General features: G+C 37.0%; 1 protein-coding gene across 1 annotated transcript in view; it reads right to left on the reverse strand.

The window, feature by feature from the left end:
- Positions 1–20,483, reverse strand: part of ADGRB3 (adhesion G protein-coupled receptor B3) — a gene marked incomplete at both ends in the record, with an annotated part of 694,930 nt that overhangs the window by 131,002 nt on the left and 543,445 nt on the right. The window contains 3 exons of the mRNA XM_080917177.1: positions 9,257–9,359; positions 13,133–13,236; positions 14,926–15,052. Coding sequence (XP_080773303.1) covers positions 9,257–9,359; positions 13,133–13,236; positions 14,926–15,052 — 334 coding nt within the window. The remainder of the gene's footprint in view (positions 1–9,256; positions 9,360–13,132; positions 13,237–14,925; positions 15,053–20,483) is intronic.

Below are 20,483 nucleotides of genomic sequence, written 5' to 3' on the forward strand. Positions count from 1 at the left end.
ACAACCCAGGATGGTTACCAGACATCCATTGTGCACTTAGAGTTCGCAGATCTTGCATGTAGGTTCTGGAGTGTGATTGGAAAGAGTGCTTGCTGTCTTGCTCTTCACGTCATTTCTGTCTCCAGTGTAAGAGATCGTCAGTGAAAATGTCATTGGCATATAGGACTGATGAGAATTCTATCCTAAGGTTAAGGTCAGTGATGGAGACTTTCATTAGCCTGGGTTCAGTTCCCAGGATTGCAAGGGGAAGCATCTTTATTGTTTCTGTTACCTTGAGGGTCTTTCAGTTTCTTTGTACTCATGTCTGCTTTCCGTGCTTTTATGTAGCACATTGCATTTTACAGTACATTAGGGATTCTAATAAGTACCTGGACTTCAATGTATCTTTATCGTTGCCAGGTCATATCACACATCTAGAAAAAGGTTAAAGTAATCACAAAGAAGAAGTTTGTTATTCCTTTACTGGTTTGGCTACTTACAGGGGAGAAAACACAGTCAATTTTCAGTCTCTTTATAAGATTCTTGGAGAGTCAAAGTTCTCGATTCTATTTCAGATCAAAATCTGATTTAATTCAAACATCTACCATCAACACGGGGCCTTTAAAGGATCTGCTAAATCTCCAGAGTGTTCCTCAACTCCCTCATCTCATCACAGAACAACAACAGTATCAAGAAAATATAACTGGGCTGCAGTTACTCCAAATAGGACTTCTGGTGTAGACGTGGCTTTCCTTTTGCTATTTTACATCCATTAGTGGAGCCATAAGTTAAAATGCCATTATTCATTTCATGGAATGTAAAAAGTAATACTATTCTTAGGAGTTTTAAAGTCTGGAATTAGAAAACCACAACTCGAGAGAATTAGAGTAGCCAGTGTCTTTCAGCAAATCAAGTTCTAAAACTGGGCTTTTCAATTTCTCTCATGCTCCACCCCTTGTGTTGTTGGAACTCCCTTCAACCACAAAATTATTTCCTTACTGCTTCATCCTTGAATGTTTGCTGCTGTTATGAGTTGTGAATGTGACTATGAGATATGCAGGATATCTGGTATAATTTGATAAACCCTGTCTTGACCCACATGTTGAGAACTGTTGTTATAAGAGAGAGTGATTAATCAAGAAATAGGGAGATAGTATAGATCACATGGTGTGTTGAAGTAACAATAGCTAGATAGTTTGCTGATACCATTTCCTATGGTGAGATCCAAGTTTTCCAGAAGGAGATAGTTCCTGTGACCCGGATCCTCCTAGAAATGTGCTGTCCTACAGAAACCCTGCCTTTGCCTCTGCAGCTTGGAGGGAGACGGTTATTTTCCTAATTCCTCTCCACAGAAAGACTACCTTTTGAATTTTCCACTCAGCCTACTGACATCCCAGAATGTGTGGTGGTGCTCAGAATATGGAGATCATCTCATGAACACTAAAGAGGACCAGAAGATAGCCAAGTCAACAAATGCGATCATGGTCTTGTGGCAAAATAGAAAGTGAACTGCTACCAGTATGAGGCAGAGAAGCAGACCACAGAGTGGGTGTAATAAGCCAAATGAGAGGTTCTGAAGACCAGGTCTGAAGTCAGGTCTTTCTAAAGCTGTAACTCCTTAATCCAGTTTCTCTATTTGTGGTGAACCCCATCATAGAACTATTCCATTGATACTTCATAACTGTAACTTTTATACTGTTATGATTCTTACTGTAAAGAGCTGATATGCAACCCCCGTGAAAGGGTCATTTGACCCCCAGAAGGGATCATGACCCACAGGTTGAGAACTAAGGCAAGAAGTTTCTGTCCTGCACCACTCTCTGAGAATGAATGATGGTTAGTAATCAGATTGGATCTGACAGTCTTAGCTGCTGTCTGGCCATGGCCCTAATATCTGCTCTATCTTGGACAATTTTTCTGTTTTCATGCTGGAATCAGGAATACTCCCTAAGCATCTGAAGCTGGCTTTCTTCTCTCTTAAAGTTCTGGACACCTCAACCATTTTAGTAGCTCCTGTCTGTCAAACAATCCTATTTGATGCTGGAATCAGGAACACTAAGTATCTGAAGCTGGCCTTCTTCTCTCTCAATGTTCTGGACACTTTAACCATTTCAGTAGCTCCTGTCTGTCCAACAATAACTCCTGTCTGTCCAACAATCCTATTTGCATTGCCTTTGTCTAGAAGCCATCCTTCATGTTAATCTTCTATCCTGTTTTCACATGGTCCTGGCCTTTTCTGCAGAAAGTTGGACACTTATAACCAAAACAACCACATGGTTACAGTGGAATAAGAAAGTCTTTGAAATCCTACTAAAGGACAAGATAGTCCTGGCATGCAAGGCGCTGGCAAAATTATGAAATGAACCAACTGTTTGCTTCCTTAGTTTAAGCAGATTTTACAGAATTCCTCAGAACCTTAGTGGAGGGAGCAGAATGCCTCAGAATAGATTCAAATGAATTATACAGAAGGATTACATTTAAATCCTTTTACAAATACCGAAGCCAATCAACAAATTAGATTTTAATAAATCTAAGTAAGAGACTTTTGCTTCAGCCATTAGAGTCATACATATGTGAGAGATAATAAACACACATTTGGGAAACTATTGGCAGCAGTTGTCTTACAGGGAAAGAATTTTAAGTAGGTTCACGTTGAAAGGTTATAAAGATGAGCTTATGAGTTATCAAGAAAAAGATCCATATTTGTTAGCTGCTGGTGTCTCTTTGACTAAAATCCAAGAACAAGATTTTCTTCACAGTATGCTGTCTATCACTTGGAGCTTGAAGAAAACAGATCCTCAGGAAAAAAAAAATCTTTATCACATTATTCGAGATACTGTCCAGGGTAGTAAATGCTCATTGTCTGTAAAACTGTTGCTACTAACTCAACCGACTGAAATGGTTGGTTTATGGAAATTAATTTATGTGTTAGCTCTTTGTATCCTATGACAAAGTATCAGACACAAGCATTGTTAAAGGGGGAAAGATTTAGTTTGGCTCCTGCTTTTAGAGGTTCCAATCTATAGTCTTTGGTTCCACAATTCTGGGTCTGAGGGAGGATATCCTGGCAGCAGGTACATCCAGGTGATGACGCTGTTTGCTTCAAGGCAGGCTACCGGGGAAGAAGCAAATTAACAGAGTGTGTAGGCAATGATACATCTGCCTAGATAAAACTCCACTGACCCATTTCCTTCCTTTCAGGTTCACCTTCCACAGTTCTGCTACTTTCTAAAAGTCTGTACAACGTTTAAACCATCCGATAGAGTAAAACAATCACTAAGTCCTTATAATCTAATCCTCCATGAGAATGTAATCACATACAGTCAGAAATAAGCCTTCATAACCTTTTAGGTGTTTTCAATCTATTCGAGTAAGCCCTTAAAATTAACCACAACAGTGTACTTACTTAATAAATATTTGCTGTATCCTGCCAATAACTGGACTATTTACTGACAATGAATTTAAGGATGAGTTTAACTAAGCCTCAACTCCAGAGGTATGTAGTAAGGTTGGAGACAGTTAACACAGCGGAGCATGGTAGTTAAGCACTAATGATAATGGGTCTAAATATAGGAATATATATATATATGGTATATATGCCCATGAGCAAGAGCAAGTCTTTTGGAGCAATAGATGACACTGTGACATATGAACAATTCTCTTGGATGAAGTATTATATGAAGTAAGAAGCCAGCAGTTGACTTTGATGTAGGCGGTGTGATATTGCAGATGTGATGAACTTAAACCTAGTAAACTAGAAGGAGGGTGGAGGGGTCAGTAAGATCATGCTTAAGATCAATGCAGTCTTCTAATTTGTACGACTCTCCGGTAAAATTTATTTCTGAGTTCTATTACATCAACGAAGAAAGAGTAGGGAATACCAACTATGATTAAAACATGTTCCATTCCTTTCCTGTGGTCAAAATTTGAGAAATCACTTCTGTAGACAGTACGTGTGGGTGTGGAGCATATTTGAATTCCAGTCCTGTGAGCTGAGCCATGGGGCAGAGTGGGTTTAAACATGTTAGGATGCAGCATCTGTATCTGAAAGAGACAGGGCTGACTTTGAAAACAGAGAGTTTAAATGGCATAGACAGATGAAATATTGGCTTTGGGGGGGGGGCAGAGATATTAAGACTATCTTCCAGAGTCCAAGCATATATACTTGGTTGGAGACTCCACCAAAGGCACTCAGTGTTTAAATATGTGTGTCAATGTGGAAAGAAGACACAAACCAGGAAGCTAGTAGAGAGAAGGAAATTTGTCAGGAGGAAATCCGCAGCTCAAAAAGGGAACAGGACCAGCTGTAAATCCCTCAGCCATCATTACCTACAATCACCATAGACATTCGAGGAGTGCTTAGCAAGCACTGGGCTCTGGGTTCAAAACGTCCCCAGTACTAGCTCATGTAACTGGGACAAGAAGCTAAGGCAGCGCATCGTGTCCCAGGTCGTCTGGCTAGAAGTGGAACATTTTATATGCTCAGGCTTTCCTCTTTCAGATACCCTCAACCCCCTGCTTGATGAGAACAATGAAACTCAAGGGCAGATGTTCTGTTTTCCTGGCTCTCAAGGGAAGGGGATTCAGTGTCGGATCTCTGAAGCTTAAACACATCGGCCTGGCATCTAGGTAAATCTGTGAATCAGGTGTGTTTATCCTCAAAGAAACTCGTAGGCGAATTAAGGAGAAACAAAGAGGCTTTGGCGCGGTTTAAGATATCCAAATGGAGAGTCTCATCCTTACAATGTACAAGTACAACCAGAGAGAACCATCTCCCACTGACTGTAAGCTTCTTTATTAAATATCCTATTACAAATTACAGAATTAAAATACGCCAAGTGGGCTGTGGAAGTGGCTCAACTGTTAAGGGCAAAGCTCACAACAAAAAGCCCACCATGCTTAGAGAAATAAAACAAGCATGAGATAAAGAGAGACAACTTTGAAGAGCATGTGATTAAAAAAAAATGTTCTAGGACAGTGATCCTCTTAAAGTACTGTTTACAGTTCTTCATTAAAAGATATATCTGATTACACAGTCCACTGCTGCATACATAAAACTGCAAGATCAAACTACCTAAATATTACTGAGAAAATAGCATGTATACAATTGGTTTCCAAGTTTCTCTTTTTCAGCTACTCGGGACTTTTTTTAAAAATTGAGTTTGAGTATTCCAAGACTAAAGATAGTGTATAATTTTTTCCCTCATATATTGAGTATTTTTTAAAGACTTTAACCTTTGTTCTGGATAGAATGGCCTAAAGTTATTTTCTTACACTTCAGTATTTTCTATATGATATGATAATTTAATGTTTAATCAAATAGGGATCCAGTGATGATCAAGTTACAGAGGACAACTTTGATTTTAGAAGCTCCATACTTCCAGTGAGGCAAATACATGCCCTTCTAATCTAGTTTCTCTATGCATAATTTGACAAAACTCACTACCAAAGTCACATGTAATTGTTGTAAATTAATAGGTTCTCTTTGGCCAAAATATAGATATTCAATATATAAAGATAAATGAGTATCATCAGTCATTTCTTACTCTTGTTTCTTCAAATTTTCTGTTTTTTTTTTTTTTTGTGAGACAAGATTTAAGAACCCTTGGCTGTCTTGGAACTCACTAAGTACAGTAAGTTGGTCTTTAACTCATGGAGATCCACCTTTTTTCTGCCTCCTAGATGCCGAATTAAAGGTACAAGCCATTATACCCTCATTATTTCTGTCATTTGAATAAATTATATTTAGCTTTCCACTGAAATATCTATTTTGTACCTCTTAGAGAAAGTGTCACAGTATTATGCCCAATTATTCTGTACTTGACACTGATTATGAATATTTCTGATTGAGTCTTGCTGACTGAAGGCTGCAGACTCTGTTTTAGAAGTGTGCTATGTCCACATTCAGAGGCTGTTCTACACAGGTTATTGTCAAAGTGTCTAAGAACATAAAAGACCCTGGCTCTGCCTGAGTCTACAGAACACGTTTTGTTCCTGATTTGCTAACAAGCGTTATTTTAATAACTGTATAATAACTATTTCATTATAACCTAGTAGTGACGTTGAAAATGGCAAGCTATCTAGGCACTGTTTCTGAGTGAACTAAACTTCCTGGTTGCTTGTCATCCCTTAACCACCACCACAAATAGAAACAACTTATCCAACTCTGCTTTCTTCTGTTGAGTCCTCTAATTTTTTTTAAAATAATAAAGTATATCACAGACTAATGGAATAAAACACAAATATGTTTATTTGGGAGAAATTTTGGTAATCAAACCACTTTGTGAATTTATAACCCTAAATATTCCTTTCTTCTTTCAACAGAACAGCATCAAAGCTAATGCACAAAACTACACAATTACACACGTTTACTTTATGGTATAAACTCATGGCCTGTAAATTTGAGTGAAACATGAATATCTTGGTTGAGGGTTTGGAAAGCAGAAAGACATCAAAGGGTAAAGCTGCTTCATGAGAAAAGCTCAACATATAAGGAAGGAAGTTATAATTAAATTTTACAACAGTATTTTAAGAGGAGAGACAAGATAATACATTTAATTCACTTTTTTATTGCCAGCAGTTGAATCCATAGTTTAAATAATAAGTATATTCATTTTTTAAACAGTGGATTATTTTGGCTTGTTTTTACCCCAATTCAAAAGCAAGCAGAGAGCCTAGTATGATAACTGGGTCAATTATGTTTTAGCAGAGAGTTGGGAAGACTACACTTCAACACTTCAGCATGATTCTGGACAGCAGCAGCAAATGCCAGTTTTCACACAGAGTAGCAAAGACAGTAGTACCAAATAATTTGCTCATCAAGAGTCTCATGTGTTTCCATTTTTAAGTAGAAAATACTACAGCTCTAGTCGAAACTTGTCAGAAAAGTCAAACATCAGAATCACACCAATTACAAATTGGCCATAGTAGCTAAGAATTTCTACGTACAACCCTAATAAAACACAGTTGGCCAACAATCCATATTTTTACTTTGTAAGTTTTTCTAGCTTAGAGTTTGGTTTATATAGATTATGTTTATGTGAACTATACACATTTTTCATCTTGTTGAATAAAAAGGTGGGTATTAACTTTCACACACCAAAACACATATAAAATCAAATATGACCAACGTAATTCAATTCAAAACACATATCAGATATGTAATTGTTTCTTAGAAATTTAATATGGCCTGAAATGGCTTAGAATAAAATGTTAATGTTTTTAAACTTTTATCTCATTTTTATTCTAATATGAATTACCCTAACCTTACAAGAATACCAATGCTGCGCCAACAACTCAAAATTAATGTAGAATAAGAGAAAAGCAGATAATCACCACCACCTACTATCTACTCCTCCCCATGAGCAACATAACTAGCAGTAAAAATTAGCGTAGTCAGTGTGGAACAAGCTCACCCTGGTTCCAACACCACATGGGATCTACTCTATAGTTAGTTTCCTGGGGAGTAACCATACCATATAAAACTTCTCCTTAGTTTTTAATAAGCAAACACCAGCCATTTCTCACCATCAGAAATGGAAAAGAAAACAAGGCTTGTCTTATCTTGCCTCCGACATTGAAAATATTAGAAAATATCAGAAAACGAGGAAAGCAGAAACTTGCAAAAGCCAAAATGGACACAAGGAGATTTTGTTTTTGTTTTGAGCACTTTGGTTATTAGATATTGTTAACATTTGGATGCACACAACTATAATGCAGTTGTCATTAGCCCTGCTTCATCACTGAACAATTGAAATGGAGCTGATTCAAATGAGAGGCATTTTAAGTATAAAATATACACCAGGTTATAAAGACTTGATTTGATAAATTCTCCCATTCACACTTACATATTGATTATTTGTCTAAATGGTAATGTTACTGGTATATTGAGTTAAATATAATGTTGTTAAATGATGCTGATTGCATCTTTTCACTTTGCTTAAATGTAGTCAATAGAAATGTAAATTACAGATGTGGATTACATGCGTCTATAGGTGAGGCATGAGGTAGATCATAGCCTTACTATGGCAATAAACATCATAGAAAGCTCTATTCTACTAAATGCACTGGTAGTTTCATGTTGCACTGCATGAAACAGCTTTACAAGCATATTTCCTACTGAGCATCACTTTCTTCCATAGTCTAATGAGAGGTATAGAATTTAGTGTGTGCAATGGGATGGGATGTAAGCATTTTATATAAAAAATATTTTTTTAAAGTAAATAGTGGGCTCAAACACATTGCGGCTTAATTTGTTTTCCCTAGGTCCTAGACTCAGTTTTTGATTCCTAGTTCGGAGGGAAGCCCTTCTTCTGCCTGGGGAAACTCAAGGACAGCCAGCTAAGGAACTGGAACTAGAGACTATGTGAGCAAGGAGGGTCTGAAGCCCAGCACATGGGCAAGACCAGATCGGGAGGGACAGCATGGTAACAGCGTGTTCACAGCCTCCCTCCTTCCTTCTCTCTGCTTCTTTCTCCCTCATGTCTGCCCACTGTCCTCTGCTCCTCTTACACCATCTTGTAAACTGTGGGTACACTAAGACCCAGGTAAAGTAACTTGAAGCTGGGTTTCCTAAGATATAGTACAGAATAGTTCGGTAAAGACAAGCATTTATGGAAGGAAATAAGAACATTCACATATATGTATATGTATGCGTACACATACACATATACATATACATATATATGCCAATTCCTAGAAATGGGACATATACTTTTGCGCTTCGATAAAAATTGAATATATGCTTAAATAACAGCAGTGTTTCTAACTACTAAAGTGCTTTCAGGAAAGAAAAAAAAACATTCTAAAGGTCTAAGCATAGATGTGGACCCTGTGACTGTTGCGCGCAAACCCTTTTGCAGGTAGATTTTCAGTGATGCTATGATAGTAATTCATTGATTCTGTCACTTTCCTAATTGATATGTTAATAAATTAGATCTAAACATAAGCACTGTCTGACTCTGGTTGAAGACTGCACAATTGGGACAATAAATAATACAAAAACTGTGTTGTTGGCATCTCAAGGCTTTAAAGACATAGAGCTTTGATGTAATACTTAACTCATATTCTGATTACTATATAGCCTACATAACTAAAGAATTTAAAACCAAGTGAGAATTGTTTGTGAACCATAGTAGGCAGTGCATTAAATCAGAAACAAAAGCAATAATTAACAGTAATATATTTCAAAAGAAATTTAGACTCAATACCCAGGCAAATAGCTAAGTACATGCCAAAGCAAACGCATGAATAGAATCAGAGTAGGCAGCCATCATACCTTATTGTGTGTCTGAGTCTGTCCAACCAGTATGAGGATATTAGATGAGATGATAGAGAGGCAGAAGTTAATTAGAATAATGGACCTCTCAGAGCGAATGTACCTAGTAAAAAAGAGGAAAAAATGATAAATTTCATATTGGGTAATTGGTAGAATTAACTGGAAAAAGAAGCTCTGACCTAAAATTTCATATAAAGTTATGAAAAATCATTTTTTTCATATATAATTTTTCTAGGTATCCAAATTTAGAGTACACAGCATGTACAGGAGACTTCTAGGCATTTTTAAAAATAATATGTCATAATTAACAGAGCCTAAGTTGAACATATGTGAGAAAAATGCATTTGCTTGTCCGGGCTATATAAAATTTCTTCAAATTACATCAATTATTATAATTACCATCTTACATATGTATATGAACATTGAAAACATCTCTGCCAGGTAACAGAAATGCTGAGGCCTAACAGGAAAGTGCTACAACTCTCCTGAATACTAGAAGCATATATTAATTTTTTGTAATTCTGTGAGCTTCAGTAACTACTCAATCATTTTTATGTAGCTAGGCTTTTCCTTAGGTCCTTGAGTAATTTTTTTTGAAAAAAGAAAGCAGCAAGAGCCTCTATGAATAAAAATGAAGTCACTCCTCAACTGATCTTTCCCATTAGATGGGAGCATTCTTGGTCACCGCCATATTTTACCCTTAGGACAAAGTATGTATATTTAATGTAACGGAATTGTCAAGTGTACTAAGGTATCAGTGAAAAACTGTTCAGAATCAAATGTTCCACCAGCTGTTTGCCCTGAAAGGGTAGCAGCTATTTTGCCTAACTGTACTCTGTGCTAATCATAACAATAACTGTAAGGCAACTTTGTATTTGCTGTGTGTTCAGACTGTTCCGTTTCCACTACAACATGGGCTCTTATTTCACAGCAGATACCAGATTTTCTGAGCAACGCAGGATGGAAGAACTGAAGATCTGGAAATACTATTTGAACTGTGTAATCTCACAAAGTTTCTTTCTCCTCACTCCATCTTTGAGTAGTATGCAGGCAGCAACCAAATATTTCAGAAATTAAAGCAAAATAAACGCAAAAAGTAACACCAAGACGCAAATATTAGGTGTCATGATGTAAGAGAACTGTTCACGAAATAAACCCAAGCTGGACTATGTTAGGTTGATAGCATAAAGTGGCTTCAGGAATTGTTGGATCTGTGTCATGTATTGTGAGTAGTTAAGCATGTGATAAACACAACGAAGTGCTAAAGGTATCAACAAATATAATACTCCCTTTGTGTGAATAGAAGCTATAAATCTTTCCTGATGTTAATGACCTCCATGAGAGAAAAAACATATATCTTGACACTAAGATTTCAGTGACAGTTTTTGCTTATAAGTGGAAAAGCCACCATCATCACAACAATACAGATATAGTGATAAAAAATGAACTGGCTGCCCTGAACACTTTTGAGATGTTTTCTTTTCTTGACAATACTGAGTCACATTGTTACACTAAATACTGCTAAGAAATGCCACTACTTCCAAGTTTATCATATGACTTTCTCTATTAAAAGAGATATGGACCATTTATGTTGACTGAGAGGCCATGCTGAATTGCTTTTGGAAGTAACAGTGTATTTCCACTAGCTGTATGGGGAGGTGGAAAGAAAACAGCTTACTATATTATTATTGTCATAACTATTATCATAATAATCAACATTATCATGATCACCAATAGTGTTAACAGCAATGGAAGCAATGTCTCTCAGAACTGAACCTGAGTATCACTAATTAAAGGTAAACACAAACTCTGGGCCATACTTACAGCCCTTTCAATTTTTAATAACTACATGGAACACCTGCAAAATGCAAAATGGCATGTCATCTATAAAGTGAACCACATGCTAATCTGTTTTAGAAATCACTAGAAACACGCCAATCCCAAATGTTTTCATTAGAGAAAAAGGCAGGAGGAGGTCAACACTCAGGAGGCTCTCAACACTCTTTCAGCTGAATCAGAACGTTTTTAGGATATGCTTGGTGTTTATAGGGTGCTTCAAAGGAAGGGCAGTACAAGGTCCATTTAGAAATGAACGAGTCTTGTTACTACTTTCAAGCTGTAGTTAATCTTTCAGTTGTCTTAAGGGTGGACAAGGATTGAATTGACTACTTCATTCTTAGGAACCGAGATTTGGGCTGCTTCCTGCTACTCTTTTCTATGTTTCTCAACTTCAGGATAGGTTTTTGATAGATTCTTGAATGATTTCAGAAACTCCTAGTATTCTGTTGTAGTGAGTGACTGTGCCACATTTCCTGAATTTGAGAAAACTTCATGTGGATAAACAACTATATGATATTTTGACATTGGCTATTCTAGGTGTATAGAAGGGGGGGTGGGGAAGGTGTAGAGCAGAAGGTGGAATTTCTACCTTAAGAGAAATTGCTAAAGGTAGAATTTATTTCCAGAGACTCCAATGGGTATGGATTATGATGTCATTACAACTATCTAGTATCTTTGCAAATTCCTTTAAAAAAAGACATATCATTTATGCAATTTGGAAAATGGTATTCTTTCAAATCTGTCAGTTCACTTTTCCAGGACAACAGACTGATTGAGGCTTAAACGTATAATCCTGTTTTCTACAGTATCATATTGACATTAGGCACTTTTCTATTTTCTCTCTTTCTGTATCAGTGTGGTTACTCTACAAGTGTTTACCTGCTGCACGATGCTACCCCAGGGATGCAGAACTTCTCCTATATCCCTCAGTCACAATGTACACATATTTTCCTATTGTACAAAGCATAGAGAATCAGAATATCTCTGACAATTTAAATATATTCTGCAATTAATCATTTGAAAAGAGTGAAAACCATAAAGGACAGTAATATTTTATTTAAATGCCAATGTTAATTTAAATAAATATCCCTTATTACACAGTAATTGATTTTTTTTGCTGCTGATGGCATAAAACTCTAAGGAAATATAAAAGACTTTGAGGTGGGCACATCAACTCTTACAATGTTAAATATATCAAATACAGGTAATTATCTGCACACTAATGTAATATTACATTTTAGATAATAATAATAATTGACAACAGTTACAAAACCTTCAGCTGTTAAAATTATAAAATCCATTAAAAAGTCTGGCCGTATTATACTTATACTGTCAATGCATGAGGAGATATACTAAATCTCATGGGCCCAATTCTTTCTAGCACCCTAAGAAATGCCAAAGAAATTAGCTAGAAAAATATTAAATTTCTACAGACTATTAAATAGATAAAATTTAATACATAGGAGAACAAAATTTCCCAAACATTTCCCTTTCATATTTCCATGATGTCCTTTTTTACCAAACTTGTCAAAAATCTGACTCAGGGCAGACACTGAAGTAAGTGACCTTTTGTAGAGAATTTTGAAATTTTATCTTTTTTGGCACTAGAGAAGGCTTTACTCATTGTGCAGGGCACAGTAAGCATATTTGGCCATCCTATCCTGTAGAGAGAATCTCGACTGTACCAATTAAGTTCTGAGGTCCAACAGCCGCTGTTAATAGACTTTATCCACACAGAGAAGAAACTCCAGAGAGAAGAGAGTTGTGCTTACCTGTGAAAAACTTGTCAAAGTCTACCACCATGTTGGCTAGAAAGAATGTGTGTTTTGTTTATTTATCTTTGCCACAGACAAATAAAGGACAGAAATTAGGCAAATGTGGTCCCTGTGTTCCAATTCTGTCACACAAGTCCTAGTTCTGTTATAAAAATGCTGCCTTCCATATGTGATGGAGACAGTAGACATTTGTTCTTACAGTCACTGTTTTAGCACAGAGAAACTGAGTTCTCCATCTTGGGTCTGCCAATTAATTACATACCTCCATAATGCTGCATAGACAACTGCTAGAGTAATCAAGGCCAGGCAGGAGAGGCCGCTGCCTACTATTAGGGTAACTGAGGGGGTGCCAGAGGATTCCATGACCTGTAAGGGGGGAGAAAAGAAAAAAAAAAGAGAAATTTTATATGAACAAAAATAAATTTCTAGACTCAGAGAAACTAAGGCATCACTCAGGAATAGCATAAATAGTTGTTATAGTTACCAGATAATTAACCACAGAACACTCAGCTCACGCATTCTCAAGCTCCTCTTCTCTCACACTGTGAAGCAATAAAGTCTTTAGAGTTTCAAATGCTGGATTACAACCCATTACTTATTTAAAGTTTTCCAAAAGAGCCCAAGCTGCATGATCATTGCTCAGAGGTGACATTTTCTTTGAGTGAAATCTGAAGCAGCATGTTTCTTTCTTTTGTTTTAATTAGTACAGTTTAGTTATTTCTCCGTATGATTCTTGGTTAAGACTTATCTTGCTACTTCCATTTATAAGTCCTTATGTTTCCCAAATCTGGTCCACAGTTACTGAAAAATGTGAAACTTTCTGACTCTGACAACTTTGTTCTGAGTCGAGTATTCTCACATGAAATCTCACTTGCTTGGCTTCCAAGTATGCAGAAGAAAATAGATTGCTACACTTAAGCCCTTCGATTATATTTTTTTCCTATGAACAAAGTATGTGGAGATAGTTTGCATAGTGACAGTATCAGTCCCTAAGGCCATGACCTTGAAAAATAAGCTTATATCTTTAAAAACATAAATAAACAGTACTGACATCCACTGGTCCAAATGACTTCCTTCCTTACACAGTAGCATGACCATAACTAATGAATTCAGCTGGTTTTAAAAACATATATAAACCATACTGACAACCACTGATCCAAATGGCTTCTTGTCTTAGACAGTAGCATGATCATAACTAATGAATTCATCTGGTTTCCATAAATTTTTATATTAGAAGTTTGAAGCAATAATCTGTATGATTAACTGTGTCCCTCACAAGATCTGTTAGCACATTATTAGGTACATGTATCATCAAAATAAGCAAAAGTCGTGATACTTTTAGGCCAGATTCAGGCAGAAATTCTTATTTATCAGAATATCTATTTGTCATGATTTCAATCTTCTGTAAAAATTTCTCAAAGTACATTTGATGAGAATATTATTTTTTTCTTAGACTGCTCTGTACAGCTCTTTCTTTCAAAAACTATTTTTCCTTTCCTTTTTTTTTTCTTTGCAAAATTCTCACATGCTTTTAAGGAATGATTTTACAGTTCCAAACAACCATGTCTCCATGAAAACTTAATTTGATTTAAAAATACATGTGTATCCAAGGACACCCTCAGAAAACCTGTGCTGGAAATATCCAATGCAGATCTGCAATGTGTTCAGCTCTAGTGGCTGGGGTCTTTCTATTCCTAACAGCATTGTCACAAATTCCCACAGAACAGCCTTCCAGCTTTAAAATAAACCTTGAGTTGGCAATTATTTTTATTTAAAAGTTTGCAGAATATTACTGATAACAGAGTAAGTAGATCACCAAAACTATACTACAGAAATGCCAAGTTATAAGACATAAAATTGAGTAGAATTTAGTTATAGCACACCAACTAGAATTCCTTTCACCGAGCTACTGTAGCTGAGGAGAAGAACCAGATTTTGCCACCCTGCAACCTTATTTTTTTCTATTTCCCCCTTTGAAATGCAGTTCCCTGGAGAAACACTCGCCACACTGTCCCTGCCTTTGCATTAAAGCCGTGTTTTTCCTTTGTTACTTACTATTTCTCTAGGTTGCTGAGCCAAAATGGCGAAGGTAGAGAGCCGATCACATAAGCATTTCGTATGGGATGCATCGGTAAGCACAGTTTTACATCCCTGGGTGGACCACGTTCCCAAAGATTCGTTCCTGCAAAGGGGGTGGAGGGGAGATCGAGATAAATACGCCTGACAGCCAAGTCCGTAAAGAAGAAAATGCAGTTTAATTGAGAGAATCGCCTACTGTAATTCCCGTACAGGAAAAAAAAATCTACTTGTTGTTGAACAGGACGTAATTTAGATGCATCTCCAGTAAGGCAAAGCGAGAGTGGGAAAAAGCAAGCAGGCGGTGGTGCGGCGTGCAGAGAGCTGTCCAGCGCCGGAGGTGCTGAAATCAGGACTAGCTCTGTCCATCCCTCTAGGAGAAGCAGCGGCGGCGGCAGCGGCACCAGCAGCCGCTGAGCGTTGGCAGACACTTGCTATGCTCATCGGATCGTTTCAAACACTCAGAGTGTAAAGAGGCTTTTCATATTTTCATACCAGCTCTGATTCCAGGCCCGTGGTTTGGACCGTGAATGCTGTCTTTTAAGATGCGGATTTCTCTAAAAAGCCTGCCTAAAAAGGTTACATAGCTTGGGTTGGGTGATACGATCTTCTCCGCTGCTGGTAAGGGATTTTTCTTCCCTTTAGAATTAGCTGCTCTGAAAATTTCACCCTGGAAACGGGAAGAGGCATCAGCTGGTTCCGACTCTCACTGCCTTTGCCTGGTATCCAGGGGAGGGGTGGGCTTCAGTTTAAGCTTCCCAATCCATACTTCACTTACTCAATGCTCTTCTAAATTTCCTTAATATTTCTTGCCTTCCACTGTCTCTTTGTCCAGGCGCAGAAACATTAAGCTAACCCTAAATCCGCTGAATATTTAGAATAAACCCACCCCAAAGTCCAGCAGGATGGGGGAGGGGTCTGGTTCAATTTTCTCTTTGGTGTAGCCATTTAAAATGCTAAAGCATATGGTTTCTTTCCCACCCCAGCAGAACAATAAAAATGGTATCAACCTACGTCTTGTTAGTAGAGCTGGTGGCTATGGGGTAACCCTGTCACCCCCCTGCTGAACTACTCTATAGAAAAAAGAAGAGAGGAAAAGGGGGAAGCTGCGAGACTCAACCAATCAACTTTATCATCCTTACACGTGCTCTGTAAAGAATGCACCAATTGTCACCTCCCCTCCCCCAGGCATGGAAACTCTCCAGCTAGGAAACCTGTATGTGTGAGTGTACTTAAATATTTTAGCCAAGTTACTAAACGTGTTAAAAATGACTCTGAAACCAAAAGGGGGGGTGGACACAAGGAATAGTGTTAGTTTCTCTGTACCTTTGGTTTTGCATTTTACATTTCTTAATGGCCTAGGTCATTGGGTTAAATGTGCATATGCAGACCATTTCAGATCAGTGACAGTTTCTCTCTCTCACTTGGACTTCCAACTTAAGCTACAGAGTATCGCTTACACTGTCCCTTTTTAGAGTCTATAAGAAGTCTTATTTTAATGTTCATGGGTTGATATCAAGAAGGAACATACTTGATTTGGGAATCATTAGGTAAAACATTATGAAGTATTTTAATGAAAAAAAAAATCTCAGAATGTTGGCCACTTCAAAATTTTCTAAGTCTTCCATGATTTCACTCAAACATGCCAAATTATATTTAAAAAATAAACCTAGTATCACTTCAGGTGCTAATGTTTCAAATTGTAATTGTACCAAATGACAGGCATAGAGCAAACAACTTATGTCATTGGCTGTATGTCTCTAATCTTGTCTTTGTTACAAGCATTCAAGGCCGAATGAAAAACATTTATCTCAGCCCGTCAAAGTTTTAAGGAAGAAGATATACTTAGGGGCCTGAGAGTTTTAAAACACAACACTTCTATTGTTCATTCTGCATGGCAGGTTCACTTTAATGCGATAACTGTCCTCTCAAGATGGAGTCTAAGTGCTTATGACTTCCACATGATGAATTTATGTCCCACAAATGAATCCAATATCTTGACAAGTGAAAGAACTTCACTGTAAATAAGACTTCGAAGTTGAGAAAGTTATATATTTATATACATGCGATGAGAGTTCATTACTCAAGGTATTAGCATCATCCACCTCTGACTGTCAGAGATAAAGTCTGGATTCAATACAGTGTTTGAATCCAATACTGGATTCAAGACTCTGAAGATCATGTAGAAGACATCTTTAGAAAAGTGGGTCAATTTGCTTTACTCTGTACAGTCATTGGACGGCTAACGTTCCCTATCTCCAGGCAGAATTGAGAAGTAACTAACTCTGGTTTCTAAGTGATAACCTTCTGCTCTTCTCTGTGTTTATCCACAACGTGAGATGCTCCATGTCTTTTTCATGTGTATCCTCTTGATATCACCCACCTTTTCTCCACAATAGCGCCCCCTATACTTTATCTTAAGCACAATAATCTATGAAATAGTAAATATGGACTCACATGCTCTTCCTTATTTAAAAGAAAACATAAAACAGTGTACTAAATCTGTTAGAGAGACACCAAAATTTGGAACAGGTGGTAGGAGGGATGCTCTGCAAGGTGAGAGAGGAGCTGTCAAGTTCTACATCTGGTTACTATTAAAAGTTGAGTAATAAAAGAGTGTCACCATTTTGATGCATATATATTATTTTTCCATAAAATGCCTTGCTATTTTAAGACAAATAACTCCTTTTGTGGGTGCAGGCTCCCACGTAGCTGGTCCCAAACTCCCTATGTAGTTGAAGATGACCTTGAATTTCTGATACCCCTAATTCCACTACGTGGGTACTGGAATTACACCATGTCCAGTTTATACGGTGTTGATGATTGAACTTAGGGTTTGGTGTATGCTTACTGAGCCACATCTCTAGCCCCCTGAAACTCTCTTATCCATTGGTTTTTCAATGATTAGCAAAGTGCTAGCTGTCATCATAAATGATTTGGTATGTATTCCCTATACTTTTAAATGTTCCAAGGCTTATTCTCACTGTTACCATCCTTAGAAAGCATGGTACACGTGTTCAATTGATTTCAAGGATATCTACAAAGCAGACTGTAAAGTGGTAGAGCGAATGTGAAGAGCTGCATAGGGCATGTTTTGTTGGTGTTGGTGTTGTTCTTTGTTTTTGTTATTTTTCTAAAAAATAAAACAAACCACATTCACTGCTCTGGCCATCACATTATTATTATTCCTGTGTCATAATGTTTCATGTTACAGTAAAAAGTGTTACCTGTAATTTTTTATTCATGAAGTTTAAGTTGTCATTCAGGATGCAAACATCAGATACAGTGAAATGTAAAGATATAATATGAAGGACTGACTAAAGACATCAGAAGTAGACCCAATAGTGATATGGGCATCCTTATGATACTAAAACCATACATTTCCTTTTCATAATATCTTTCTGTACATTATGCAATTTTTTTCAAATAGTCTTTAAACATAGTTGTGCTTGCAGAAATTCTTTACAACCAGTGAATTCTTTTTAGGTACACCTACATTCATCAGTGTTAGCTCTTAGGTGTCACCTGCACATGCCTTCCTTCCTATTATTAGGCTGGCTAAAAGAAGAACGTCTTCCTGCCCCAAGGATTCAAAAGTGCACAAAATTTCACTACAATGTAAGAATAAGAACTCAACTTAATATTTATTTGAGGTCTTTGTCCAATTTTCTAAGCATCTATCTGGATGATTTTTGGATCTGTGTACTGGTGGCAATTTTTAAATTTAGTTTTGGAAAATAAAGCACTTGTGTGTATGCTCTGTGGCTTAAAATTCCCTAAATCACTAAATTTTGGGGAAAATTAGATGCTGATTCAAATAAAAAGCCATTTAGTTAAAAAATTAGCAAAATCTGTATGCTGCATTTGAAAATTGTTTTAGTATATCATGGAACTTATCTATGAACAAGTAATTCAAGTAGATGTTTCAGTTTATTTTTCTACAAGTCAGCCATCCTTCCTCATATATCTCAGAGAAGAACGTGAATGCCTATGCCCAGAGAGACCAAACGCAGCCAACCAGAGCCTGGAGTGGAGTTCAGTTGGGTTGGAGGTGTCTACTTAGGTTCTGGGCAATGGGTGCTTAGAAGAACAACAGCTGTTTTTAGCTGTGCAACCCTCTCTCTAGTCCCATTAGGGATTATTATTTATTTATTTAATATTAAGTTTGCATTAAAATATAAAGTTACAGCATTCCTCAGATTTCAGCCTACTGAGTGCTGGAACTATATATACAAGTGACCAAACCCAGCTTCTAATTGTTTTAAAACAATATCTCATAGAGCTTTATATGACATGTTAGTGATATTATAAAACTCAGAGCTAAACACACACACACACACACACACACACACACACACACACACATACACACCTTCAAAGTGATAAAGATTAACACTACCATGAAGATAAGAGAAACCCTAACATGAAGCATTTTCACTATTGAGTAAATTTTCAACCACTAGAAACCTAGGAACCATAAAGAAAACAGTTCTGAAATTAACCATGGCCCTTTCATTCTCTACAGCAGGTTTACAATTAGTCGTTCAGAAATTAGGGACCAACATTCTGTGCCAACAAAGGTGCTTGCTGTGAGGATCTTAGTATGATCTGCAAAACCAACATACTGAAAGGAAAGAACTGACTTTCACAAGGTGTCCTCTGACTCACATGTGCACACACATGCAAATACACACTACAGAGTACAGACAACAAATACAACTAAGTAACATGGAATATATATATATATATATATATATATATATATTATGTATATGTATATATAAGTTAATTCCATAAATTCTCAGTTCTTTGCTTATCTTTAATGTTTACAGCCAGCACTATCATATTAGTTGAAAAATTCATCTAACTTTTCTCGTTTATGAGGTTAACCCTTACAATTCCACATTAGAATTTTTGGTGCTTTTGAGAACATTATCTTGTTTGGCAGCCCTGATTTGCTGCTTTTCACTTAGTAGAGACTTAATAAAAGATGATGTGTCACCTTAATGATTTTGCAGGGCAGTTTTAGGGATGCTTTTTAATTCAGGTAGTAGGTTAAAATTTCAGGTAATGTCTTAGCCCTCACCCATTAGCTGCCCTTCAGCATTGACCAGACCTATTGTCAGAAGAGTATCAATGGCTCTTAGTGGAGACATCTATTTGCCTCTGACTTCAGCCATCATTTAATGATAATATCTGAAGGATTTAACATCTTTTTAGTAATTGTGTTTACTCCAGGAGGGAGGCCTGCATCGATACATAATTGTCGAATGATTTCCAAATGCTTGATAAGGGAGAAGATGCATAAAAATAAAGATTTTTTTCTAAAGAAAACTGAAAGTCTGTTAGGAATAACAGCGATCCTAGAACAAGTTTTCTGCATTATCCAGTGATCAAATTATTCCAGAAAATGATATTGGCTCGCTCTGCCCACAATGTCTAAGTCACCAACAATCCTTCACTTGACTCAGTTTCCTTCCTGGTTTCCACTTTGCCTCCTCTCTCAAGTCCAATCCAAACAGAGATACCAAAGAGAC

This window comes from Micromys minutus, assembly GCF_963924665.1.
Source record: "Micromys minutus genome assembly, chromosome: 5".
Classification (NCBI taxonomy): Eukaryota; Metazoa; Chordata; class Mammalia; order Rodentia; family Muridae; genus Micromys; species Micromys minutus.